The following is a 26741-nucleotide window of genomic DNA, read 5'->3' as shown; positions in this document are numbered from 1 at the left end:
GCGTGCGGCAGGCAGAAAGCCCCGCAGGGCTGGGGGTGGGGCGCATAGCTCGGGGCTCACTTCTTCCCCAACCTAGCCTTCTGACGGGTGTGGGGAGGGGACGGGAATCCCAACTGGGTCCGGTACTCCTCACTGTCCTCCTCTGAACCTAGATAGAGCCCAACATTCACCCAGAGAGAGAGGATTATTACCTGGGAGCAATAAGCAAATTATCCGGAGGCTGGGATGCAAATGTGTCTAACTCTTTTTTTTTTTTTTTTTTTTTTAAGACGGAGTTTCGCTCTTGTTGTCCGGCTTGGAGAGCAATGGCGCGATCTCGGTTCACTGCAACCTCCGCCTCCCGGATTCAAGCGATTCTCCTGCCTCAGCCTCCGGAGGAGCTGGAATTACAGGCATACGCCACCACGCCCGGCTAATTTTGCATTTTTAGTAGAGACGGGGTTTCTCCATGTTGTTCAGGCTGGTCTCGAACTCCCGACCTCAGGTGATCCGCCTGCCTCAGCCTCCCAAAGTGCTGAGATTACAGGCGTGAGCCACCGCGCCCAGCCCAGACTGCACTTTCTGTGTTTCCTTAAGCATGTTGACTCTTCTGAGGCTCTTATTTGACCCCTGAGGGGCCTCCCACTAGGGAGGAGGAAATGATGAAGTCAGTTCTTAAGGCCATTCACCCACCCCTAGCCTCTTCTAGGGTGGGATGACCCTCAAGGGGATGCATTTCTGCACTGCCTCCCTGGGTGGCCTCCCACCCAGTCTCTTAGCAAACGTATCACCCCTCTTCCCACCACCACTAGCTGAGAAGTCCTCAAACTCGCTGGAGGCTATTTTCCTCCCTACTGTGAGCTAGCCAGGCAAACTTCCTCCTAGATGGACTCAAGCCATTTCTGGGTCACAGTGTGACATACTGACCGAAACTAAGCAGGGGGAAACAACTTCCAGGCTGTGAGGACTGAAACCATAATGGAATAGGTAGCAAAATAAACTCTTATACAATTGTCCATCTCTCCTCTCCCCCACCCCCACCAACTGCCAGGCCAGGTTAAACTGTTTTGCAGAGCAACAGTCTGGGTGATTAGACTTTCAAAGCCATGGAAAGAATTCAAATCAAATATTTATTGAGCACTTGCTGAGTGCTGGGCTTTGCAGGCAGGTCTGCCTCCATAGGCAACTCAGATATTATTTTAAGGTAGGTCCTGAGTCCGGAAGACAGTCTGGATTCAAATCTTCCCTCTCTGCTAAATTGTCACTTGTCCCTCAGTTAAGCATTGGGAACCTTGATGTTCCCATTTGCAGGGAGGGCAGAGGTGGGTGGGTGTTAGTTCCCCTCCCACCTGAGGCCAGAGGTGATTAGGAGTGGTCTTTGGGAGGAACTGCTGGAGGACAGAGGGGCAATAATCAGTTTTGTGCTAGATGCAAGGCATTCTTCCAGAAAGACATTTCTGTTGGGAGTGGAGAGGCATGTCTGTGGCAGATCCCTCTCATGCACAACCCTCACTATATCTTCTGTCCACCGGGCAGGCTTCGGTCAGTGCTGGTGCTAGGATTATTCTACTCCAAAAGAAAGCATTTTGTGGATACAGCTGCTGCCAGGACTTGTGGCCTCACTTTTGGGGGCCTAACCTCTCCCTCCTCTCCAGGCGGTCCACTCTTGAGGCCTCCCCAGCGTCTGGCGAGTGTCGCTGGCTGAGAATGAACAGCAGACAGCCCAGCAAAGCCTCTCGCATGTCCTGGGAGCCCAGGCGGCGGGCCAATCGGCGCAGCAGGGGCAGGATGTATTGGCGGGCCAAGCGGGCAGCAGGCAGCAGCAGGCGGGACAGCAGCAATCGAAGCAGCAGCGGGAGCAGTGGCGCGGGCATGGCAGGGCCAGTGAGTCAGTGCCTGGGAAGACAACACAGACTTTAGGCTTGCATGTCCTGGTTCTGCCTCACCTGGCAAGGACATGGGGTGGGCAGGAGTTCCCCCTCCCTTCAGTTTACACCTTCCTGCTCCTGACCTCAATTTGTAGGTCATTTTTGCTTTCATGAAGCGCTTTCTCTTCTTAAGGCAGCTGAGGCAGGAAGGTTCTCACCATAGCATAGATGGGGAGACTGAACCAAGGCAAGAGTAAACCAAGACCTACAGCTTGCCATTCCCAGCTCTAGGCATTCCTACTGCTCCCTGGCCCCTCTCTTCCTCTAGTCACCCCCTCCTCTTGCACAGCCTCCATGCCCCTGGAGTTCCCTAACCCTTCTCCCTCAGTCTAGCAGGAGTTCTTCTCCAGGCAATTCTAATTTTTCTTTTGGGGCTCCTGATCCACCCTGACCTGACACTCCCTGACCTCTCAGTCCCCTACCCCCACCAATCGGTGGCAGCTCTCACCGGGCAGAACTGCTGCTCAGAATCAGTCTCTGGCTGGATTTGCCGGGAGTGGAGATAGCCCCACTGGATTCAACACGGGGGTAGCTCCACCCTGCTCTGCCCCACCAATTACAGCCCGCCTGAGTTGGGGAACAATGGAGAAACAGCTGTGTTCTGGCACCTGGTATATTGAGGGGAGTGGGCAGCTGGGCTGGCCCCCACTTCCCAGTCTAGGGGGAGGAGAGGGAAGGGAACATATGCAGGATTTCCCTCTGAGTTGGAACCTAGACTGCACTTTCTTTTTTCTTTCTCTTCTTCTTCTTTTTTTTTGAAACAGAGTTTTGCTCTTTTTTGCCCAGGCTAGAGTGTAATGGCAGGATCTCGGCTCACTGCAACCTCTGCCTCCTGGGTTCAAGCGATTCTCCTACCTCAGCCTCCCAAGTAGCTGGGATTATAGGAGTGTGCCATCATGCCAGGCTAATTTTTTTGTATTTGTAGTAGAGACGGGGTTTCACCATGTTGGTCAGGCTGGTCTCAAACTCCTGAGCTCAAGTGATCCACCCGCCTCGACCTCTCAAAGTGCTGAGATTATAGGCCTGAGCCACCGTACCCGGCCCAGACTGCACTTTCTAATTGTGTTTCCTTAAGAATGTTGACTCTTCTGGGCTCCAGTCCTCTCCGCTGTAGCCTCAGTAAGTGGGAGTAACTGGAAGGAGTAACTGGAACAGGACAATATATGAGACCCGCTTGCCTAAACCTCAGAAGCAGTGAGTCTGCAGACCGCACACACACCTGAACACCAGGCATGCTCAGAGTGGCTGGGACAGGGAGACTAGGACCCAAGCAGGCCCCTCTGGGCCCTCTCCTGGGGGAAGAAAAGTAGAGGCACAGTCTGTCTCCTAGCTGGGCACAGCTGGACACAGCTGGGTGGCATTCCCCCTTGGATGCTTACTTCAAGACCTTCTCCTCCACCTGCTTTCCTCCCTCAGATTAAATGAGATTCTATGAGATAGCTGGGTATATCTCTTTGGGTTTATAGCCTGGGTTTTATGTTGTTTTTTATTTTTATTTATTTATTATTATTATTATTTGAGACGGAGTCTCGCTCTGTCACCCAGGCTGGAGTGCAGTGGCATGATCTTGGCTCACTGCAACCTCTGCCTCCCAGGTTCAAGTGATTCTCCTGCCTCAGCCTCCTGAGTAGCTGGGATTACAGGTACCCGCCACCACGCCCAGCTAATTTTTGTATTTTTAGTAGAGATGGGGTTTCACCATGTTGGCCAGGCTGGTCTTGAACTCCTGACCTCAGGTGCTCCACCCGTCTTGGCCTCCCAAAGTGTTGGGATTACAGGCGTGAGCCACCACGCCCAGCCTGTTTTTTATTTTTATTTATTTTATTTTATTTATATTATTTTTTTGAGGCAAGGTCTCACTCTGTCACCCAGGCTGGAGTGCCATGGCATGATCATGTCTCACTGTAGCCTCAACCTCACAGGATCAAGTGATCCACCTTAGTCTCCTGAGTTGCTGGGACCACAGGCAGGCGCCACCAAACCCGGTTACTTTTTAAAATTTATTTTGTAGAGACAGGAGTCTCACTGTGTTGCCCAGGCTGGTCTCTAACTCCTGGGCTGAAGAGATCCTCCCACCTTCACCTCCCAAAGTGTTGGGATTACAGGCGTGAGCCACTGCACTCAACCTATTTGGTTTTATAAATACTTCATTCTTCTACTTCATAAAATAAGTATAATTCCTGCCTTGCTGGATCAGATGAGATACTGTCCATGAAGTGTTTTGTAAACCTCAAGGCCTTGGGAATATGAGCATTTGTCATCATCCACCAGCCACCACTAGCATCATCATCTCCATCAGCATGTAAGACCCTAAAGAAAGAAAACTTACAAGGTCAAAAAGGCCTGTCCCACTTCCACCTAAAGGAAGCAGAAGAGAGGAGCTAGAGAGTATAGACTCATAGGCAGAGTCTTCCTCTCCTTCCAGTTGCTTCCTGAGGAGGTATGATGACCATGTGCTATCGTAGGGTTGTGGGTGACAGGTGCATTGGGTACACACATATGCCAAGCTTCTGAGTTCAGGATCTTGCTCAGTTCTCACCACTAGCCAGACATGGTGGCTCACACTTGTAATCCCAGCATTTTGGGAGGCTAAGGTGAGCGGATCATTTGAGGTCAGGAGTTCAAGACCAGCCTGGCCAACACGGTGAAACCCCATCTCTACTAAAAATACAAAAATTAACCAGGGGTGCTGGCATGTGCCTATAGTCCCAGCTACTCAGGAGACTGAGGCAGAAGAATTGCTTGAACCCAGGAGACAGAGGTGGCCGTGAGCCGAGATCATGCCACTGCACTCTAGTCTGGGCAACAGAGTGAGACTCCATCTCAAAAAACGAACAAACAAAATTCTCACCACCACTCTGCAGGGGAGCAATTATTATAACCATTGTACGAACGAAGAAACTGGGGATCAGGGTGGTTAAGCAACTCACCTAAAGCCTCACAGCGGATAAACAGCCTGATCTTCCTCTACACCTGCTCCTTCTCCTTCCCTAGTCTTTCCCATCTCTAAGTGGCAATTTATATCTTTCTAGTTACTCTGGCTAAAATCTTAGAAGTTATTCTTGATTCCTCTCTTCCTATTATAGATCACTACCCATATTAGCCAATCCTGGTGGCTCTAATTTCAAAATCTTCAGAATCTCACCACTTGTCACTGATACTATTGTGATTTCCCTCATCTGAACATCCATCATCTCTTGCCAGAATCATTGAAGTATCCACCTAACTGATGTTCCTGTTTCTCTTTTCTACACAGTGGCCTGAATGACGCTTATAAAACATGAACGGAATCTGATCCTTTCCCTGCTCAAATTATCCAATGGCTCACATCTCACTCAGAGTTAAAGCCAAAGGTTCTGACTTTTCAGCCCAGGATTTCAAGACCAGCCAGGGCAACATAGCGAGACTCTGTCTCTACAAAAAATAAAAATAAATGAAACAATACTAGAGACCGGGCGCAGTGGCTCACGCCTCTAATCCCAGCACTTTGGGAGGCCAAGGCGGGCAGATCACCTGAGGTCAGAAGTTCGAGCAGCCTGACCAATATGATGAAACCCTGTCTCTACTAAAAATACAAAAATTAGCTGGGCATGGTGGCATGTGCCTGTAATCCCAGCTACTCGGGAGGCTGAGACAGGAGAATCGCTTGAGCCCGGGAGGCAGAGGTTGCAGTGAGTAGATATCGTGCCATTGCGCTCCAGCCTGGGTGACAGAGCGAGACTCTGTCTAAAAAAAAAAAAAAGGTAAAGAAAAACCTTTTGCAATCTCTTTTATTTTATTTTATTCTTTTCTTTTCTTTTTTTGTTGCCCACACTGGAGTGCAATGGCGTGATCTCAGCTCACTACAACCTCTGCTTCCCGGGTTCAAGCAATTCTCCTGCCTCAGCCTCCCGAGTAGCTGGGACTACAGGCATGCACCACCACGCCCAGCTAATTTTTGTATTGTTTTTTAGTAGAGGGGGTTTCATCATGTTGGCCAGAATGGTCTTAATCTCTTGGCCTCGTGATCCACTCACCTCCACCTCCCAAAGTGCTGGGATTATAGGCGTGAGCCACGGCACCCAGCCAGCAATCTCTTTTCAAGAGCTGACAAAAGCTTCTAGAAAACCTTGTTATTTATTGATTTATTCATTTATTTTTATTTTTATTTAGAAACAGGGTCTTGCCCTGTTTCCTAGGCTGGAGTACAATCACAGCTCACTGCAGCCTTGACCTTCTGGGCCCAAGCCATCCTCCCACCTCAGTCTCCGCAGTAGCTGGAACTACAGGTGCATGCGTGCCCAGTCAAGTTTTTTTTTTTTTTTTTGGAGAGACAAGTTCCCACTATGTTGCTTAGGCTGGTCTTGAACTCCTGGCCTCAGGTGATCCTCCTGCCTCAGCTTCCCAAATGGATGAGATTACGGGCATGAGCCACCAAGCCCAAATTCTAGTTTTGCATAAGTGTATTTTTTTATATTAAGGCTAATTTGTAAAACCTTTTAAATAAATTCATTAAATTTTAGTCAGTTTGACTATACAAAATTCTCTTTCTCCCAATGTTCTATATCCATTCAGGTTTTTTTGTTTCATTTTATTTTAATTGATAAATAATTGTTTATATTTATGGGATACAAAGCAATATTTCAATACATGTATACATTATGGAATAATCAGATCAGAATAATTGGCTTATATATCACCTCAAATATTTATTATTTCTTCGTGGTGACAGTACTTTATTTATTTTTTAAAATTTTTATTTATTTATTTATTTATTTATTTTTTGAGACAGGGTCTCACTCTGTCACCCAGGCTGGAGCGCAGTGGCATGATCATGGCTCACTACAGCCTCAGCCCCCTGGGTTCAGCTGATCCTTCCACCTCAGCCTTCCCAGTAGCCAGGACTACAGGCACATGCTACCACGCCCAGCTAATTTTTGTATTTTTAGTAGAGACATGTTTGGCCATGTTGCCCAGGCTGGTCTTGAACTCCTGAGCTCAAGTGACCCTCCCACCTCAGCCTCTCAAAGTGCTGGAATTACAGGCATGATCCACCATACCAAGTAGACAACATTTTAAATCCTCTCTTTTAGCCAGGCATAGTGCTACATGCCTATAGTCTCAGCTACTTGGGAAACTGAGGCAGGAGGATTGCCTAAACCCAGGTGTTCAAATCTAGCCCAGCCAACATAGCAAAATCCTGTCTCTAAAAAGAAATTCTAGACTAGGCACGATGGCTCGCACGGGTAATCCCAGTACTTTGGGAGGAGGAGGCGGCAGATCACTTGAGGTCAGGGGTTCGAGACCAGCCTGGCCAACATGGCGAAACCCTTTCTCTACTAAACACACACACACACACACACACACACACACACACACACACACACACACACACACACACACACACACACACACACACACACACACACACACACACACACACACACACACACACACACACACACACACACACACACACACACACACACACACCCCTACCTAGCTGGACATGGTGGCGTGTGCCTGTAATCCCAGCTACGCAGGAGGCTCAGACACAAAAATTGCTTGAACCTGGGAGGCAGAAGTTGCAGTAAGCAGAGATCACACCACTGCACTCTAGCCTGGGCGACAGAGACTTCGTGTCAAAAAAAAAAAAAAAAAAAGAAAAGAAATAATGTATTTTAGTTATCTTGAAATATGTAATACATTGTACTAACTATAGTCACCTTGCTGTGCAGCAGAACACCAGAACTTATTTCTCCTATCTAGGTATAGCTTTGCTCTCATTGAGCAAGGCCTTCCCTTTCCCCATGCACCTCCCCATTTCCTTCTTTCATTCTGAAACAACCTTAAATAACCTCCAAACTAGACAAAATTAATATTTTCCTTTAACCCCCCAAAATTCTTATACCTTATAAGTTTCCTAACCAAAAGTATGCATTAGTTTTCTTGTATATTTTGCATACAAAGTTGTTTCCCTTATTATTTCTAGTTTTAACTACACATATTAATTAAAATTCTTAACCCTTAGTAACCTTAATTTCTAGTGAAAACTAGGAAGTAAGCAGTTACGAACTGTTACAGCAGCATTCTGTAGAATGACAAATCTATAAATACATCATTTTATAATTTCTAGAAGTATGTGCTTTCTCATAGTATAATTTTATTTATTTGTTTGTTAATTTATTTATTTAGACAGGGTCTTGCTGTATTGCCCAGTGGAGCCATCATAGCTCACTGCAACCTCAAACTCCTGGGCCCAAGTGATCCTCCCACTTTGACCTCATGAGTAACTAGTACTACTACGGGGTCTTGCTCTGTCACCCAGGCTGGAATGCAGTGACATGATTATAGCTTACTGGAGCCTCAAACTCCTGGCCTCAAGTGATTGTCCTGCTTCAGCCTCCCAAAGTGCTGGGATTACAGGCATGAGCCACTGTACCCTGCCCCATAGTACAATTTTGAAGTGGCAAAGGATGTATTTACTAACAGACCCAACTATCTCTAGTTCCTTTATAATAAGAAGACAAAAGTAGATAAACTTATGTTCAGCAATTAATGTTTCAGTATTTTATCTTGTTGGGAAATGATCTAGATATACAATGAATAGCCATCACTTAATTTAACCTAGTATAACTTTAAGAGAGTAAGTTACTGAAGAGATTTGGGAAACTATTTTTAAACAGACATATTATTGGCCAGGCATGGTGGCTCACCTGTAATTCCAGCATTTTGGGAGGCCGAGGTAGGAAGATCGCTTGAGGCCCCCAGGCCTTGGAGACCACCCTGGGCAACATAGGGAGACCCTGTCTCTACAAAAATGAAAATAAAACCATCAGCTAGGAGTGGTGGTCCACATCTGTTACTCAGGAGGCTGAGACAGGAGGATCACTTCAGCTTGGAAGTTCGAGACTGCAGTGAGCTATAATCAAGCCACAGCACTCCAGCCTGGGTGATAGAGGAGATCCTGTCTCCAAAATGACAAAAACAAAACAAAACAAAACATGATTACTGTTAAAAGGTATATATATTGGCCGGGTGCAGTGGCTCACACCTGTAATCACAGCACTTTGGGAGGCCGAGGCGGGCGGATCACGAGGTCAGGAGATTGAGACCATCCTGGCTAACATGGTGAAACCCAGTCTCTACTAAAAATACAAAAAATTAGCTGGGCGTGATGGCAGGTGCCTGTAGTCCCAGCTACTCGGGAGGCTGAGGCAGGAGAATGGCATGAACCAGGAGGCGGAGGTTCCAGTGAGCCGAGATCACGCCACTGCACTCCAGCCTGGGCTTCAGAGCGACACTCCTTCTCAAATAAATAAATAAATAAATAAATAATAATAATAAATATATATATACACTTTTTTTTTTTTTTTGACACGGAGTCTTGCTCTGTCACCCAGGCTGGAGTGCAATGGCGTGATCTTGGCTCACTGCAACCTCCACCTCCCAGGTTCAAGCGATTCTCCTGCCTCAGCCTCCTGAGTAGCTGGGATTACAGGCACCTGCCACCACGCCCAGCTAATTTTTGTATTTTTAGTTGAGACCGGGTTTCACCATGTTGGCCAAGATGGTCTCAATCTCTTGACCTTGTGATCCCCCTGCCTTGGCCTCCCAAAGTGATGGGATTACAGGCATAAGCCACCTCGGCCTGCCAAAAGGTATATTTTAAAACTTTTATCCTACTTACATATATTTAAGTCACTTGTTCTTAACAATTATGCTTGGGCAACAATTATGCATGAAAATCTTATGAAACATTAGACAAAGCTAGCCATCATCAAGTTATTTCCCTGCTAACTGTTTTACAGCACATGAATGTTGAGCAAATATCATGAAAGCAAAAACCTACAAGTTAAATACATGGGATTTTGGCCGGGTGTGGTGCCTGTAATCCCAGCACTTTGGGAGGCTGAGGCCGGTGGATCAATAGCTATCCATGGCTCCGAGAATGAATTTGGGGACTATTTGCCTGTTATCAGAGATCAATCTTTTGGGGGGTCCCTGAGTCCCTTAAGAGCAGGAAGCCAGGCACGGTGGCTCACACCTGTAATCCCAGTACTTTGGGAGGCTGAGGCAGGAAGATGACTTGAGCTTAGGAGTTCAAGACCAGCCTGGGCAACATAACCAAACCCTCTCTCTACCAAAAATACAAAAATTAGCTGGTTGTGGCAGCGTGCGCCTGTAGTCCCAGCTACTCAGGAGGCTGAGGCAGGAGGATCACCTGAGCCCTGGAGGCGGAGGTTGCAGTGAGCTGAGATCATGCCATTGCACTCCTGCCTGGGCGACAGAGCAAGACCCTGTCTCAAAAAAAGAGAGTGAGAGAGAGCAGGAGAGCCTAAAGTTTAGTGACTGAGTGGGAAGAGGGATTAATTCATAGGGCCTATTCCTAGGTGATCTGCCACTGTGTAGAGAGGTGCTGTGTCTTCTGAACTTATGAAAGGGCAGACACAGCATGGGGAGCATAAAGGTGAGTGGGGAGCCCCCTGAAATGGGCAGAGCTTGACTGCAGAGTTCTGGCAATGGGAGCCTTAAGGAACAGCAAAGTGATCCTTGCCACCTATCCTAGGTGCTTCTGCCAAAGTAACTCAACCTATATGTCCCAGGCCTGGAGACCAGTGCTCTCTGTAATTCTTTCAGGGAAAGGGAAGTTAAAACAGGCATCTAGTGTTTAAGGGATTTTCTGGGGAAGCTGGAGGAGTTTGGGGAGTTTACGGAATTTGCTGAGGAAGTGAGGCCAGATTTTGAGGAGGGCAGTTTAGGGGGTCTAGAGATCTGAGAGATCTTCTGGAGGGCCAGGGCCAGGGATTTGGGAGTAAACAGGAGTATAAGAAGGTGGAGAAGGGGATTTATGGTGGATTTGGATTTCAACTTAGTTCTAACTGATTTCTGTGTTCTTGTTTTTTGATCTCATTAAGGGAGTTCCCAAGGTTAGCCTTTATACCTCTTTTCAATTTGATCTTCCCATGGGTATTAATAAGACAGTTGTTTAGGAGGAGAGCTGTAAATGTTTTTTTCTTTCTTTCTTTCTTTCTTTTTTTTTTTAGACAAGGTCTCATTCTGTTGCCCAAGCTGGCATGCAGTGGTGTGATCAAAGCTCACTGGAGCCTCGACCTCCTGGGCTCCAGTGATCCTCCCAGGTTTAAGCGATCCTCCTGCCTCTGCCTCCAAAGTAGCTGGGACCACAGGCGTACTCCACCATGCCTGGCTAATTTTTGTATTTTTTGTAGAGACAAGGTTTTGCCATGTTGCCCAGGCTGGTCTTGAATTCCTGGGCTCAAGCGATCCACCTGCCTCGCTCTCCCAAAGTGCTGGGGTTACAGGTGTAAGCCACTGCACTCGATCAATTTTTTTTTCTCAAATAGTGCCAATTTGTTTATTCCAGGAGTGCTCAAACCAATAAGCTTTTTCATTTAAAGCCTCGGAGGAAACGTTTCAGGCTTAGAATAAATCTTTACTGACCGGACACAGTGGTTCACGCCTGTAATCCCAACACTTTGGGAGGCTGAGGTGGGCCGATCACCCGAGGTCGGGAGTTCGAGACCAGCCTGACCAACATGGAGAAACCTCACTGTACTAAAAATACAAAATTAGCTGGGCGTGGTGGTGCATGCCTGTAATCCCAGCTACTCAGGGGGCTGAGGCAGGAGAATCGCTTGAACCCGGGAGGTGGAGGTTACAGTGAACCAAGATCATGCCATTGCACTCCAGCCTGGGCAACAAGAGCGAAACTCCCAAAAAAAAAAAAAAAACTTTCCTGTGGGTACAAACGGCATTCCCGATGTGGATGCAGAAGTTGCAGCCCTATGATCCAAAAAGTTCACTCCCAGAGACAGCCGAAGAAAGCAAAGACCGCCAGGCACGGTGGCTCATGCCTGTAATCCCAGCACTTTGGGAGGCCGAGGCGGGGGGATCACGAGGTCAGGAGATCGAGACCATCCTGGCTAACACGGTGAAACCCCATCTCTACTAAAAATACAAAAAAATTAGCCAGGCATGTTGGTGGGTGCCTGTAGTCCCAGCTACTCGGGAGGCTGAGGCAGGAGAATGGCGTGAACCTGGGAGGTGGAGCTTGCAGCGAGCAGAGATCGCGCGCGCCACTGCACTCCAGCCTGGGAGACAGCGAGACTCCGTCTCAAAAAAAAAAAAAAAAAAAAGTAAAGACTTTCCCTGTCACAGGCAGTTAAGGATAGTGTTTGTGAAAATGAAATCTTGGTTTGCCAAGGAATGTGGGATGACTGTAGTCATAAACCTGCTAATCTGCTCATCTATGACAGCAGTTGTCCTCTCTCTGGGCAGGCATTAATTGGAGGGGACTTTCCCAGCACTAACCAAGCAATGGAGGTTGAGAGGTCATAGGCCCCTTATAGACTGGGACCTCTTATTAGGACAAACACCTCGAGAGCTGGCAAGGCCACACGGAGAGAATGCTCTTGTCACTTCATGTCTTGGGCTCCCAGCCTGTTAGACTGGCTGCCTGATGCAAGCCAACACTTGCACCCCTGGCTGGCAGAGACCACAGAGAATACCCTGACTGGTCACAAAGCCAAGCCATCAAGACATAAAACAAGACAAAAGGAGACCCTCATTCCATGATTCTCCTCCTTATGACAAAGGACACAAAAGATAGATGCAAAAAACAAACAAAAATGACTATCCCCAGGAGGCAAGGGATCAGAAACAAGTACTAGACCAAAAAACAAAAGAAAAAACCCCAAACCCTAGTATGCTACACAAGAACACACAAATATTTTATCTTGCTAATCTAAATTCAGAAAGGGGAAAAACAGGCCAGGCACAGTGGCTCACACCTGTAACCCCAACATTTTGGGAGGCCGAGGCAAGTGGATCATTTGAGGCCAGGAGTTTTAGACCAGCCTGGCCAACATGGCAAAACCTCATCTCTACTAAAAAAATACAAAAATTAGCTGGACATTGTGGTGGGCGCCTGTAATCCTAGCTACCCGAGGCTGAGACACAAGAATCACCTGAACCCAGGAGGCAGCGGTTGCAGTGAGCCAAGATTGCGCCACTGCACTCTAGCCTGGGCGACAGAGTGAGACTCTATCTCAAAAAATAAAATAAAATAAAAAATAAGTAAATAAAGAGAAGAAGCAAAACCAAGGAGACATTTACCAATCTCACTTTGACTATAACCTGCAGGCAGAGATCTAGGAGCCTAATATGGTAAGAATCTTACCTGGAATCCTGCATTGTGGCAGTACTGGAGCTAGCAGGTCCCAGACAGTAAGGTCCCTTTGTAACAGAGCCTATATTACTAAAAAAGAAACAACAACAACAACAAAAATGAGGTATTCTTTTTTTTTTTTTTTTTTTGAGAAAGGGTCTGGCTCTGTCTCTCAGGCTGGAGTGCAGTGGTGTGATTTTAGCTCATTGCAACCTCTGCCTCCCAGGCTCAAGTGATCCTCCCATCTCAGCCTCCCAAGTAGCTGAGACTACAGGCATGCACCAGTATGCCTGGCTAAATTTTTTCTTTTCTTTTTTTTTGAGAAGAAGTCTTGCTCTGTTGCCCCGGCTGGAGTGAAGTGGAGCGATCTCGGCTCACTGCAACCTCCACCTCCCGGGTTTAAGCAATTCTCCTGCCTCAGCCTCCCGAGTAGCTGGGATTACAGGCGCCCGCCACCATGCCCTACTAATTTCTGTATTTTTAGTACAGATGGGGTTTCACCATGTTGGTCAGGCTGGTCTTGAACTCCTGACCTTGTGATCCACCCACCTCGGCCTCTCAAAGTGCTAGGATTACAGGCATGAGCCACTGCCCCCAGCTGCTAATTTTTGTATTTATTTATTATTTATTTATTTATTTATTTGGTAGAGATAGGGTTTTTCCATGTTGCCCAGGCTGGTCTCAAACTCTTAGGTTCAAGCGATCCACCAGCCTCAGCCTCCCAAAGTGCTGGGATTATAGATGTGAACCACTGGTATTTTCCTTTTTCTTTGTCCTTTTCCTCTTCCAATGGATAATTGCTTATACATAGTCATTTTGGTAGAGGTTAGTCACTAATAATTGATTAACTTCATACCCTGACCCTGGGGGGTTGCCCGCAAGACTAATGAACTGTTTTTTTTTTTTTTTTTTTTCAAAGAACAATGATCTCTAGGTCATGCAGACCTCCTTGAAGGCATCCAGAAAGTTTGATCGACCTGGGGCTGTTAGCAGCTTTGATCACTGGGGAATATCACCTCCCACAACCTACCTTACTCATAAAAGCCCCCAGTTATGTTCAAAGACAGGTCAGACTTGAAAGTTTGTCTCTCCCATGCGCACACATTGGCCAAATCAAATAAACCATTCTCTCTTCTGAAGCACTGATGTGTCACTGTTTGGCTTCCTGCACATCAGGTACTCAAACTGAATTTTGGGGTTCTACAACTATAGAAGAGAAAAAAATATTGCTTCTTGGTACCCTTCTAAGTTCTTTGGCAGGTCTATGAATTAAATTGACATAGACAGATTTACAGGAGAAAAACATTTTTAATTTCATATATATGCACAGGAGTCCCACAAAAATATAAGACCCCAAGAAACAGCCCGAAAATTAAGGCTTATGTACTATCCTGAGCTACACAATAGGGGTTTGGGGCCTCTAGGGGTGATGGAGACATAGGAGGGTGAGGGGAGGAAATGGGTGGTGAATAAAGGGTGCCTTGTTATGCAGATACAAGTCTTTCAGGTGATAAAAATTGTCTGGAGTAAATCTCTTCCTGATATAGATACCCTCTCTAATGAAAATTTCCTTGTTAAATGTAGATTTCCTTTATAAAAGAACAGCTTTTCAGAGCAACTCCCATGTCTGCAGTTTCTCAAAATAACCAGCTTGAAATAATCAATATCCCAAAAGAGGTATATTTTGGGGTGGCATAGTCTAGTCACTGGCAGTTCTGTTTTGGAGTGGTGTGTCCTGAGCCCCCACTCAGGCTCAAGCACCTACTAAAAGGGTCTTTATCCAGAAAACTACGTGGCTTCATCTGTGACCTCCTTTAAATCTTTGCTCAAATATTACCCAACCATCCTATTTAAATGTACAGTCCTTCCACCCCACCTCCAGCTGCCCTGCCATCCTTTCCTCTACCTTCTTTACCTCTCTGCTAAATCATTGTCAGACATGCTATATATTTTACTTCCTTAACTTGTTGGTTATCTGCCTCCCTTACTAAAACGTAAGTTCCACCAGGCACAGTGACTCACTCCTGTAATCCCAGCACTTTGGGAGACCGAGGCGGGTGGATCACCTGAGGTCAGGAGTTTGAGACACCAGCTGGGCCAACATGGAAACCCAGTCTCTACTAAAAATACAAAAAATTAGCCAGGTGTGGCGGTGCCCTCCTGTAATCCCAGTTACTCAGGAGGCTGAGGCAGAAGAATCTCTTGAACCCGGGAGGCAGAGGTTGCAGCATGCCGAGATCATGCCACTGCACTCCAGCCTGGGCGACAGAGCAAGACTCTGTCTCAAAAATAAATAAATAAATAAATAAATAAAACATAAGTTCCATGAGAGAAGGGACTTGAGAGTAGGAACTATTTTGTTGTGGCCCAGTGCTTGGCAATAAATACTAGTAAAAAATGTTGTAAGAAATGTGAAAGGAAAAGAGACCCCAAACTCACAAAGGGAAAAATTAAGCTTGGGAACTGAGTCACACAAAAACTGCCTTACTTTGGTTCCTAAGCAGACAGCTGCAGCAATGGAAGGCCGCATATTTCCCCAGGTGACCTTTCTCACAAATTGCTCAGGAGGAATTCCTTGTGGGCTCCAAAGTCCTCATCCTAAGGCCAAGTTCTGTTGAATCTCACCAGTAATGGACTGTTCCTCTTTTCCCTCCTGCCGCTCTTTCCCCTTTAAGTATGGAAATCCTGAAACTCTCTTTGGAAAAAGGACAGGCCACAGAGCCTTCTGTAACTTTTGTCTCTTTTTCCCAGGCTCATCGTCAACCTTGGCAAAATAAACAGCTAAGTTGACGGAGATCTGTCTCACACACTTTTTTTTGGTTTACGGAACAAATAAATGAAGGTTCTGTGGCAGGATCCAAACCCAGGTTTGCTTGCCCCAGAGTCTGTGCAGCTGGGTTCCAGGGCTCCACTGATCTAAACACACTCCCAGGATGTGTGTGAGAACCCCTGGGCTGCACAGACAGCTGGAGAGAGTCTCGAGGGGAGGAACGGCAGACCCTGATGGCTCCCTCTGAGAACTACCAAAGTGCGTACTCCACAGGGAACCGTGGAGGCCCCACCAAGCACTGGCCCACATCTGTGGTTGCTGTGACCTTGGCTAAGTCACATCCCCCTCCTCCCAGCCTCAGTTTCCATAGCTGTGGGATCTTCCAGCGGTGAGATCCTTGGACCCTGGGGCAAAGCCAGATACTCCTACCCCACCGCTGCCTCTTGTAAACACAGTGAGAGGTTCCTGGGGCCTGGGATGATGAGGCAGGTAAAGGAAACTAGCTATTGTCTCTGGGAACAATGGGGAACTCCTGAGGGGTTTGGGCAGGGAGGTGGGGGAGGGGGAGTGGCTGGCTCCAAGGAATGGATCTAGTCGTAGTTTACTCTCTAACCCCTGACCCTTCCTGGGATTAACTGCCCTCTCCACCACCTTCCCATCCTCACCTCCATTAGCTCCACCCCACCTCCCTTGGCCTGCCGCAGACATTTTCTCCAAGGCAGGAACACTAAAGCTGCTGTGGATTTCCTCAGCATTCCTGGAAAAATAACCATCCTCGTCAGCAACAAAGCTGCCAGGGAGCGGTTTCTTCCAGTTCCCAGTTTAGCCTTGTGTCATGGATCCTTCCTGTACTTCACTGACCTCTGCCTCCCATGCTCTGCAGGCAACTTTGAGGAAACTGACCAAATCTCCTGTTTTCTTAAGGTCAATTAAAAAAAAAAAGAGTATCTGGATACCAACCTGTGAAGTGAGGACAGTGGGCTGGCACTAAGTGGCCCCTGGGATCTGCCTTTGTGGTCCACTCCCCAGATGCCCAGGGCCATCCAGAAACATTCTGGATGATGCCCATACACAGGCATCAGTTAATCGGGCCAGACATGACAACATACATTGCGTGCCGACTGTGTGAAGGCCCGTGCAAGGTTCTGGGTCAGTGGTGAAGAGGACAGACACACCAAGAGCCACCAGAGTGACAGACAGCAGATGGGGAAAGCAGGAATGACAGCAAGAGTTGCACTAAAGCTAATGGGTTCTTGCCAGACCCGCCGGCACCAAGAGTCCTGCTCTTCCCACCCCTTCTGCATGTCTCCACCCAGGCGCTCAAGAGCATGCTGCGACAGGCCACTGCCTCCGCGTGACTTGCATTAAAAACACGTGTCTGGGTTCCAGCTTGTGAAGTTGGCTGGAGGTGCTTCTGAGTTGGTCACTCTAGAACCACATGCTGTCTCTGGGACCCTCTCTCAGGGCCCCTCTGGATGCCAGAGCAGGCTGTATATTGCACAGCGGGGGTTGAGAGTGGCACCTTCCGGAGCTGTGCTATGGGGTGGTCCTCCTCCCTAAAATGGGAATTATAATAATACCTACAGCTGACCAGATAAAGAGATGAGGAAAATGTGAGTCTCAGAGTTTGGCTACTAGGTAGGTGTCTCATAAATACTAGTTTCCTTCCTTCCACCCTTATGTCAGAGGCCAGCAGAGAACTTGCTGCTCCTTGGAGGCCTGATGCAAGGCGCCCTGCTGCTCATGGGCAGCACTTAGATCAGAGGCTGGGACTCTGTTAATGCTTGAAGAATCAAGGGAGGCCTGCGGAGGCTGTGGCCCCTCACTCTGTCATGTTTCACTGGCCTGTTGTCCTCTGGGAAATCAGCACTGGTGTGGGGCCCTTCCTGTTTGTGGGAGGTTGAGGACAGCTCTGACCCCCTAAACAGGGAGTTTGGACAAGGAGCCAGGGAGGCCTCATCAAGGGCAGGGAGTGTCAAGGGGTGATGTTGCCAAGGAGCAGGTGGGGAGACCTTGGGGCTAGGAACCAGAGCCAGCCAGGTATAGGCAGTGTGGGTGGGGAATGGGCAGAGTTCTAGCCCAGGAACTGGGAGCTCAGCCCTGTCATTATCACAGTGCCTTTCTGCCTGGGACAACAGACCAGAAACCATCTACCTGAGTGAGGAGCTAGGGCCTGAATGTGACCACGGAAAGAAGAGGTGATGCGCTTTGGAGAGATGGTCCCTTATCCATGACCATCATTCCTCTGCCCACCAGTTCCAGGCAATGATAGACCCATGCACAGGTGACCGGGCAGTGGGACACACGATGGATATGCCTGTAAGACATGAGCAAAATGGGCCAGGGAGTTGGAGGTTGCCTGAAAGAGTAGCTAGCACAGACAGATGGGGCTCCCCAATCCACAAGAACAGTTGTTCTGGCCAGGGAGGAGGAGGTGGCCCAGGAAAGGAGCTTGTATAGAATACAGCCATTGTCCCCACTGCAACAGCTGTTGCCCACTGCCCCCCACCCCCCACTCAGCTGACAGGACCCCGAGGGTGGGAGGTGGGGGCCCTACCCTCTCTGGCAATGCCTCAGAGGGAACAGTCAGCTGTTGGGGCAGGAGACAGCTGTTTCCTGGACAGTGAGAGGGATGAGGGTGGACAGAGGAGCTTGAGGAGATGGTAAGGAAGGACGTGCCTAGCATATCTGATATGGGGAGGGAGAGCAGCAAAAACCACAAAGCCACGGGGAAAAAAATGTAATAAAAACCTGGCAGCCAGGCGCGATGGCTCACGCCTGTAATCCCAGCACTTTGGGAGGCCGAGGCAGGTGGATCACCTGAGGTCAGGAATTTGAGACCAGCCTGACCAATAAGGTAAAACACCATCTCTACTAAAAGTGCAAAAATACAAAAGAAAATTAGGGGGCACAGTGGCACACACCTGTAGTCCCAGCTACTCGGGAGGCTGAGGTGGGAGGATCACCTGAGCCTGGGAAGTCTAGACTACAGTGAACCATGATAGCACCACTGTACTCCAGCCTGGGCGACTGGAGTGAGATCCTGTCTCTAAAATAAATAATGAAAGAAAGATAAGAAAAATAAGAGGGCACTAGCCCTACAGATACCAATCTGGCCAATCTGGTAATATGGGAGTGAAAACTTGTGTGGCAAAACGCAATAGACACAGTGACTAAGGAACAGAATAGAGAGATTAGAAACAGATCCAAGAACATGTGGGGGAGAGGGGGAATTGCTGGTCAGTGAAGGGACAAAAATGGTCAGAAATAGGGCTGGAACAGTTGGCCATCCCCTAAAGGAAAAATAAGATTTGATCCTCTGGCACATCAATTACAAAAATAAATTCTGGGCTGGGCGTGGTTACTCACGCCTGTAATCCCAGTACGTCTGGAGGCCAAGGAGGACAGATCACTTGAGGTCAGGAGTTTGAGACCAGCCTGACCAACATGGAAAAACCCTGTCTCTCCTAAAAATACAAAAATTAGCTCAGCATGGTGGTGCACGCCTGTAATCCAGCCTGGGCGACAGACCAAAACTAAAAAAAAAAAAAAAAAAAAAATTCTAGTGGCATTAGAGATCTAAATGTATAAAGTCAAACTATAAAATACAGGCACTGGTGCCTGTAATCCCCGCTACTGGGGAGGCTGAGGTAGGAGAATTGCTTGAACCTGGAAGGTGGAGGTTGCAGTGAGCTGAGATTGCACCACTGCACTCCAGTCTGGGCGACAGAGCAAGACTCAAAAAAATAAGTAAGTAAATAAATTAAATTAAATATAGGCACAGATCTTTAGGAATTTGGGATAGGCCGGGCACGGTGGCTCACGCCTGTAATCCCAGCACTTTGGGAGGCCGAGGCGGGTAGATCACGAGGTCAGGAGATCGAGACCATCCTGGCTAACACAGTGAAACCCCATCTCTACTAAAAATATAAAAAATTAGCCGGGCGTGGTAGTGGCGGGCGCCTGTAGTCCCAGCTACTCGGGAGGCTGAGGCAGGAGAATGGCATGAACCCGGGAGGCGGAGGTTTCAGTGAGCTGAGATCACGCCACTGCACTCGAGCCTGGGTGACAGAGCAAGACTCTGTCTCAAAAAAAAAAAAAAAAAGGAATTTGGGATAGTAGAGAATTATGTGTTGTATAGATTTTTACAAACTTTTTGTTATGGTAATTTTTTAAATTATGAGAATAGTATGATAAACTCCTATGCATGAGCCACCTAGCTTCAATAGTAAGTTGAAATCTTTTGATACTACAAAAGATACTACAAAGTGAAAAGACAATCCCCCACAGGCTGGAAGGAGATACTTGCAGTCCATATAATTGAAAAAGATTTAGTATCGATTACAAGTAACATACTTTTATAATCAATAGGGCCAGGAGTGATAGTTCACCCCTGTAATCCCAGCATTTTGGGAGGCTGACGCAGGAGGATCACGTGATCCCAGGAGTTCAAGGCCACCTTGGGCAACATAGTGAGGCCCTGTCTTTATTAAAACATAATATAATATAATCAGTAAGAAAATGACAGAAAAAGAAACAAAGGATCAGAGGTGACAATTTCCTGAAACATGAGTAAGTAATCCATAAATGTGAAAAGCTAGTTATCCCTGACAATGGAGAACTGCAAACTATACCCAGAAAGAGTTACCACATCATACTCCTGAGAAGTAGCAAGTCATAGGGTACTGGAAGGAGAGGTGGTGCTTTTTTGTTGTTTGTTTTTTTGAGACGGAGTCTCACTCTGTCCCCCAGGCTGGAGTGCAGTGGCATGATATCAGCTCACTACAACCTCCGCCTCCTGGGTTCAAACGATTCTTCTGCCTCAGCCTCCGGAGGAGCTGGCATTACAGGCGTCTGCCACCACACCCAGCTAATTTTTGTATTTTTAGTAGAGATGGGGTTTCACCATGTTAGTCAGGCTGGTCTCAAACTCCTGACCTCAAATGATCCGCCTGCCTCGGCCTCCCAAAGTGCTAGAATTACCGGCATGAGCCACTGTGCCCAGCCTGTTCGTTTGTTTTTGAGATGAAGTCTCGCTCTCCCCCAGGCTGGAGTACAGTGGCTCGATCTCGGCTCACTGCAGCCTCTGCTTCCTGGGTTCAAGTTATTCTCCTGCCTCATCCTCTGGTGTAGCTGGGATTACTGGCTAATTTTTGTATTTTTAGTAGAGATGGGGTTTTGCCATGTTGGTCAGGCTGGTCTTGAACTCCTGACCTCAGGTGATTTGCCCGCCTCAGCCTCCCAACATGCTGGGGTTACAGGCATGAGCCACCATGCCCAACCTGTTTGTTTGTTTTGACACGGAGTTTCGCTTTTGTTGCCCAGGTTGGAGTGCAATGGCGCCATCTCAGCTCACTGCAACCTCCGCCTCCCAGGTTCAAGCAATTTTCCTGCCTCAGCCTCCTGAGCAGCTGGGATTACAGGCATGTGCCGCCACATCCGGCTAATTTTGTATTTTTAGTAGAGACAGGGTTTCTCCATGTTGGTCAGGCTGGTCTCTGAACTCCCGACCTCAAATGATCCGCCCACCTCAGCCTCCCAAAGTGTTGGGATTACAGGCATGAACCACTGCGCCCATCCTGTTTGTTTGTTTGGAGACCGAGTCTTACTCTGTAGCCCAGGCTGGAGTGCAGTGACGCAAACTCCGCCTCCCGGGTGCAAGTGATTCTCGTGCCTCAGCCTTCTGAGTAGCTGGGATTACAGGTGTGCACCACCATGCCCAGCTAATTTTTGTAATTTTAATAGAGATGGGCTTTCACCCTGTTGGCCAGGCTGGTCTCAAACTCCTGATCTCAGGTGATCCGCCAGCCTCAGCCTCCCAAAGTGCTGGCATTACAGGTGTGAGCCACTCTCCCAGCCTGGAGAAAGAGTTTATAACACAATGATTTCAGAGGGCAATTTGGCAATACCTGATAAACCTGGAATTGCATGTTTATTATTTCCCTGGAACCCAGCAATTCTAAACTGTAGGGGTGGCGCTAGAGAAGCTCCCATAGATGTGATGCGGAGACATGTACAAGAATGTCCAGGCTGGGAGTGACGGCTCTCGTCTATAATCCTAGCACTTTGGGAGGCCGAGGCAGAAGTTTGAGACTAGCCTGGCCAACATAGTGAAACCCTGTCTCTACTAAAAATACTAAAATTAGTTGGATGTGGTGGCAGGTGCCCGTAATTCCAGCTACTCAGGAGGCTGAGGCAGGGTAATCGCTTGAACCTGGGAGGCAGAAGTTGTAGTGAGCTGAGATCATGCCACTGCACTCCCAGCCTGGGCAACAGAGTGAGACTGTCTCAAAAAAAAAAGAAAAAAAAAACCAAAATTGTCCATTCATGTTCTTTATAATAACAAAAAAAATTAGAAACAACTTAAATGTCCATGAATAGGATAATAGAAAAGTAAATTTAGATTTATTCATAAAACAATACAGCGGATAAAATGAAAATACTATCTCATGTATCAAAAGGGATAAGTATCAAAAACATGATACATAATGTGAGTAAAATAAAACCAAATGGCAAAAGGATATGGGCCAAATTACATCATATTTGTAAGAATTTATGATACATGAGCAAAATATATATTTTTGCGGGTGCATATCCATGTAGTAAAAGTAGAAACATAGCCAGGTATAGTGGCTCACGCCAGTAATCCCAACATTTTGAGAGGCTGAGGTGGGAGGATCACTTGAGCCCAGAAAGTTGAGGCTGCAGTGTGCCACAATCATGCCATTGCACTTCAGTCTGGGTGACAGAGTGAGACCCTGTCTCTCACACACATAAAAAAAATTACAGCATAGATGGAAAAGACAGAATTTCAGGACAGTGGTTCCCTCTCAGGGAGAAGGGGCAGAGACGGTGATGTTCCACAGGGACAGGAGGAGACTATAGCTGTTTCAGTAATGTGTTATTCCTTTAAAAAATAAAGAAAGTGGCCGGGCGTGGTAGCTTGTGCCTGTAATCCCAGCACTTTGGGAGGCAGAGGTGGGCAGATCACTTGAGGTCAAGAGTTGGAGACCAGCCTGGCCAACATGGCAAAACCCCATCTCTACTAAAATTGCAAAAATTAGCTGGGTTTGGTGGTGCGCACCAGTAATCCCAGCTACTTGGGAGGCTGAGGCAGGAGAATTGCTTGAACCCAAGAGGCGGAGGAGGTTGCAGTGAGCTGAGCTTGTGCCACTGCACTCCAGCCTGGGCGATAGAGCAAAATTCTGTCTCAAAAAAAAAAATAAATAAAAATAAATAAATAAATAAATAAATAATAAAAAGAAAATGGAAAGAAATAAGACAAACTATTAACACTTTAATCTTGGTGGCGAATATATGGCAGTATTCTGTATATTATTTGCTATCCTCTGTATTTTATTATTATTCTGCACACCATCTATTTAACATGGTGTGAAACATGTACCGGTCTCCCTAACCACTGCAGTCTTTCTCTAGATCTCCCAAACTCTCTTCCATCTTTTTCCCTCCCTTTCCTTCCCGACCTCCCACAAGTTTCTGGCTCCCCAGAAGTCGAGGCAGTGTGGCCTGGCAGTTAGGGAGTGCGGTGCTGGCAGGCAGGCCTCTTGCTTCCAGCTGTCTCCAAGCATCCTCCTTTCTGTCCTCAATGTCTCCTTGGGTGTCTAGAGCTGACCCCTTTCCACCCTGCCTTTCCTCTCCAGCCCCCATAGGCAGGAGTTGGCTCTTTGTGCCAGGGATGAGGGATCCTGCTGGAGGTGAGGCTGCCATCAAGGGAGTGGAACAGGATGGGCAAAGAGGGAGGCTGGGGGTGACCTTGCCACGCCACGCCATGGCAATCCTGGGAGCTCAGCCTGCTCCCTGCATCATGGCCCAGAAGGACTGCAGGTGCCCAGCAGAGCTCTGCTTATCACTCTCCTCTTGCTCATTGAAAATCCAGTGGATGCCCCTGTCCAGGCTGGCCTATTTCCTTCCCCCCTTGCCCCATCTTCCTCTTAATAAGAGAGTTCTGGAAATATGAGAGAAGGGACTAGAGACTCCATTCTAAGAGTGATGAGGACCTGGAATGGTGGGTTTGGGGAAAATACATTTTTCAATACCACTAAAGGCAAGTCCATACGAATTATGACAACAGATGTTAAACTTCTCTGTGTTTAGTTCACCTGATGAATATTCTATTTGGATCTGATAACATATATATCAAAGAACAGAAAATATTGGAATAGGGAATAGTTCTTTTTAAAGAGCTGCTACATTTTGAACATATCTCCAAGAAAGTGGGTACCTGCACAAAACTCTACCCATGGAAATTACTTTTTGTTTTTTGGAGACGGAGTTTTGCTCTTGTCTCCCAGGCTGGAGTGCAGTGGCATGATCTTGGTTCATGGCAATCTCTGCCTCCCGAGTTCAAGTGATTCTCTTGCCTCAGCCTCCCGAGTAGCTGGGATTACAGGTGTGCGCCACCACGCCCAGCTAATTTTGTATTTTTAGTAGAGACAGGTTTTCACCATATTTTGGCCAGACTGGTCTCGAACTCCTGACCTCAGGTGATCCACCAGCCTTGGCCTCCCAAAGTGCTGGGATTATAGGCATGAGTCACCACGCCTGGCCAGAAATTACTGTTAAGAGTTAGAATCATGCTGGAAGAGAGCAGCTGTGTGATTGGATTCATTTTAGGTGGAGAGGGCAGCTCTGAGACCAAATAATAGTAACAGTATTATTTCATAGAAAGACAATATGGGGTGATAGTTAAGCAAATGGACTCTGGAGCTATGCTGCCCACATGCAAATCCCAGCTCCTCTACTGCCAGTGTGGAATCTTAGGCAAATAAGTCATTAGCCATTCTGTGCCTCAGTTTACTTTTCTGTGAAATGGAGCCAATTTGTTAGGATTAAGGGCATAATACAGGTTAAATGTTAGAATGGTACCTGGTATAGAAAACATGTCAGGTGCAGTGGCTCACACCTGTAATCCCAGCACTTTGGGATTATACCCAGCCTGGGTGACAGAGCGAGACTCTATCTGGAAAAAAAAAAAGAAAAAGAAAACATGACAGTGTAAATATTCAATGACTAGTAGCACTCTTTGTTATATCCCATAGCTCATATTCATTTATCTTATTATTATTTACAAGTATATGGTTCAATTGGCCCTTATAATTTTCCCGAGTGTTCTCTTCCTTGGCAGATGAGTAAACTGAAGCTCAGAGAGGGCCTCGGTGACAGAAAAGGGTGGTAGAAAGAGAGTCAAGGTAAAAAAGTTTGTGCATCAGACCTGGGAGGGTTCCAATTCCAGCTGGGGCACTTTGGCCCTTAAGAGGCATCCTGGATGGAGAGCTTTGAAGGTTCACAATAGGGAACCGCCATTGATTGCTTTAGTGAACACACTCTTGTGCAGGCTCTTGAAGTACATCAGAGAACAAGACAGTCCTGCTCTCAAGATATGGTCAGTAGGAGAGACAGGAGGAAGCAGGAAATTACAAAGCAGAAAAAGAAACGGCCTGCACCTTAGGAGTCCAGGACACTTGGCCAATGTGTGAAAAGTGAGAGCTGGCTTCCTGGAGGGTGGAGCTTTAACCCGAGGCCTGGAGGAGTGGCCAGAGAGAGAGGAGGGCTTCCAAGAGGAAAAGAGGGGGTGTCCTAGGAATGAAGGATGGGTAGAATGTGACAGACAGCCCCTCTATCCATGCTGTAGGGAGGGCGTTAGAGTCCAGGTGAGGAAGAATAGGAGCAGACAGGAGCCAGACAGTGGGGTGGATTCAGGAAATGCTTAGCGGACCTGAGGCGTCAGCCAGCAACAATGCTCAGGCAAGTCCCGGACGTCCCTCCTGGCTGTGTCACTAACAGAAACAGGGAAACCGGGACCCTTTTGGGGGATGAGGTGATGATCCAGGTTCCCAACAGGATTCTGAAGCCCTGTGAAACCTAGCGTTTGACGTCTCTGGAGGGAGCGGATGGGAGGCAAGAGAAAAGTGCGTGGGGGAAGGGGAGTCAAGGAGAGAATGAGGCCGCTGTGGGGATGAGCAGGATGGGAACTTGGAGATTCCCACGTCAGCACCTCATTCACCTTCCTTGGAAGACAGAATAAGCTCAGAGAGCTGTCCAACAGGTAGGAAAGTGCAGTTACAGACTCCCACAGGGATGGAGTCAGTTTAAGACAATTATTTTGTAATTACTTTGTAAAGAAACACACACACACACACACACACACATGCACGCAAGCGCGCACACACACACAGAGGCACTGATAAAGAGCAAGAAGAGGCCAGGTGCGGTGGCTCACACCTGTAATCCCAGAACTTTGAGAGGCTGAGGCGGCTGGATCACCTGAGGTCAGGAGTTCAAGACCAGCCTGGCCAACATGGAGAAATCCCGTTTCTACTAAAAAATGCAAAAATTAGCCGGGCTTGGTGGCAAGTGCCTGTAATACCAGCTACTCGGGAGGCTGAGATGGGAGAATCACTTGAACCCGGGAGACGAAGGCTGCAGTGAGCCAAGATCCCGCAACTACATTCCAGCCTAAGAGACAGAGTGAGACTCTGTCTCAAAAAAAAAAAAAAAAAAAAAAAAAAAAAAAAAAAAAAATAAGAAAAAACAAAAATGGGCGGGGCGCAGTGGCTCACGCCTGTAATCCCAGCACTTTGGGAGGCCGGGGGGAGCCGATCACCTGAGGTCAGGAGTTCGAGACCAGGCTGGCCAAGGTGGTGAAACCCCATCTCTACTACAAATATAAAAGCCAGCCAGGCATGGTGGTGGGCACCTGTAATCCCAGCTACTTGGGAGGCTGAGGCAGGAGAATCGCTTGAACATGGGAGGCAGAGGTTGCAGTGAGCCTAGATCACACTATTGCACTCCAGCTTGGGCAACAGGAGCAAAACTTTGTCTTGAAAAAAAAAGAAAAAGAAAAAGAAAAAAAATGTCCAGTACAAAAATGGGCAAG

The 26741-nt window shown here is 47.5% G+C and overlaps 1 protein-coding gene across 3 annotated transcripts; it reads right to left on the bottom strand.

The window, feature by feature from the left end:
* Nucleotides 1-196: 196 nt before the first annotated feature.
* MYMX (myomixer, myoblast fusion factor) lies at nt 197-25324 on the bottom strand. Of its 3 annotated transcripts, none has more exons than XM_054557574.2 (2): nt 25077-25324; nt 197-1875 (listed from the first exon to the last, which is right to left on the bottom strand). In XM_054557574.2, exon 2 carries the CDS (start codon nt 1851-1853, stop codon nt 1599-1601), a length of 255 nt encoding a protein of 84 aa, XP_054413549.1. In that variant the 5' UTR covers nt 1854-1875; nt 25077-25324; the 3' UTR covers nt 197-1598. The 3 variants fall into 3 exon arrangements, with proteins under 3 accessions (XP_054413549.1, XP_024104614.1, XP_054413548.1); XM_024248846.3 differs by lacking the exon at nt 25077-25324 and adding an exon at nt 2356-2452; XM_054557573.2 differs by lacking the exon at nt 25077-25324 and adding an exon at nt 1991-2349.
* Nucleotides 25325-26741: the final 1417 nt, after the last annotated feature.

Source organism: Pongo abelii, chromosome 5, assembly GCF_028885655.2.
Source record: "Pongo abelii isolate AG06213 chromosome 5, NHGRI_mPonAbe1-v2.0_pri, whole genome shotgun sequence".
Lineage (NCBI taxonomy): Eukaryota > Metazoa > Chordata > Mammalia > Primates > Hominidae > Pongo > Pongo abelii.
The sequence above is the reverse complement of the archived record's forward strand: the minus strand, read 5'-3'. Positions and strand labels throughout refer to the sequence as shown.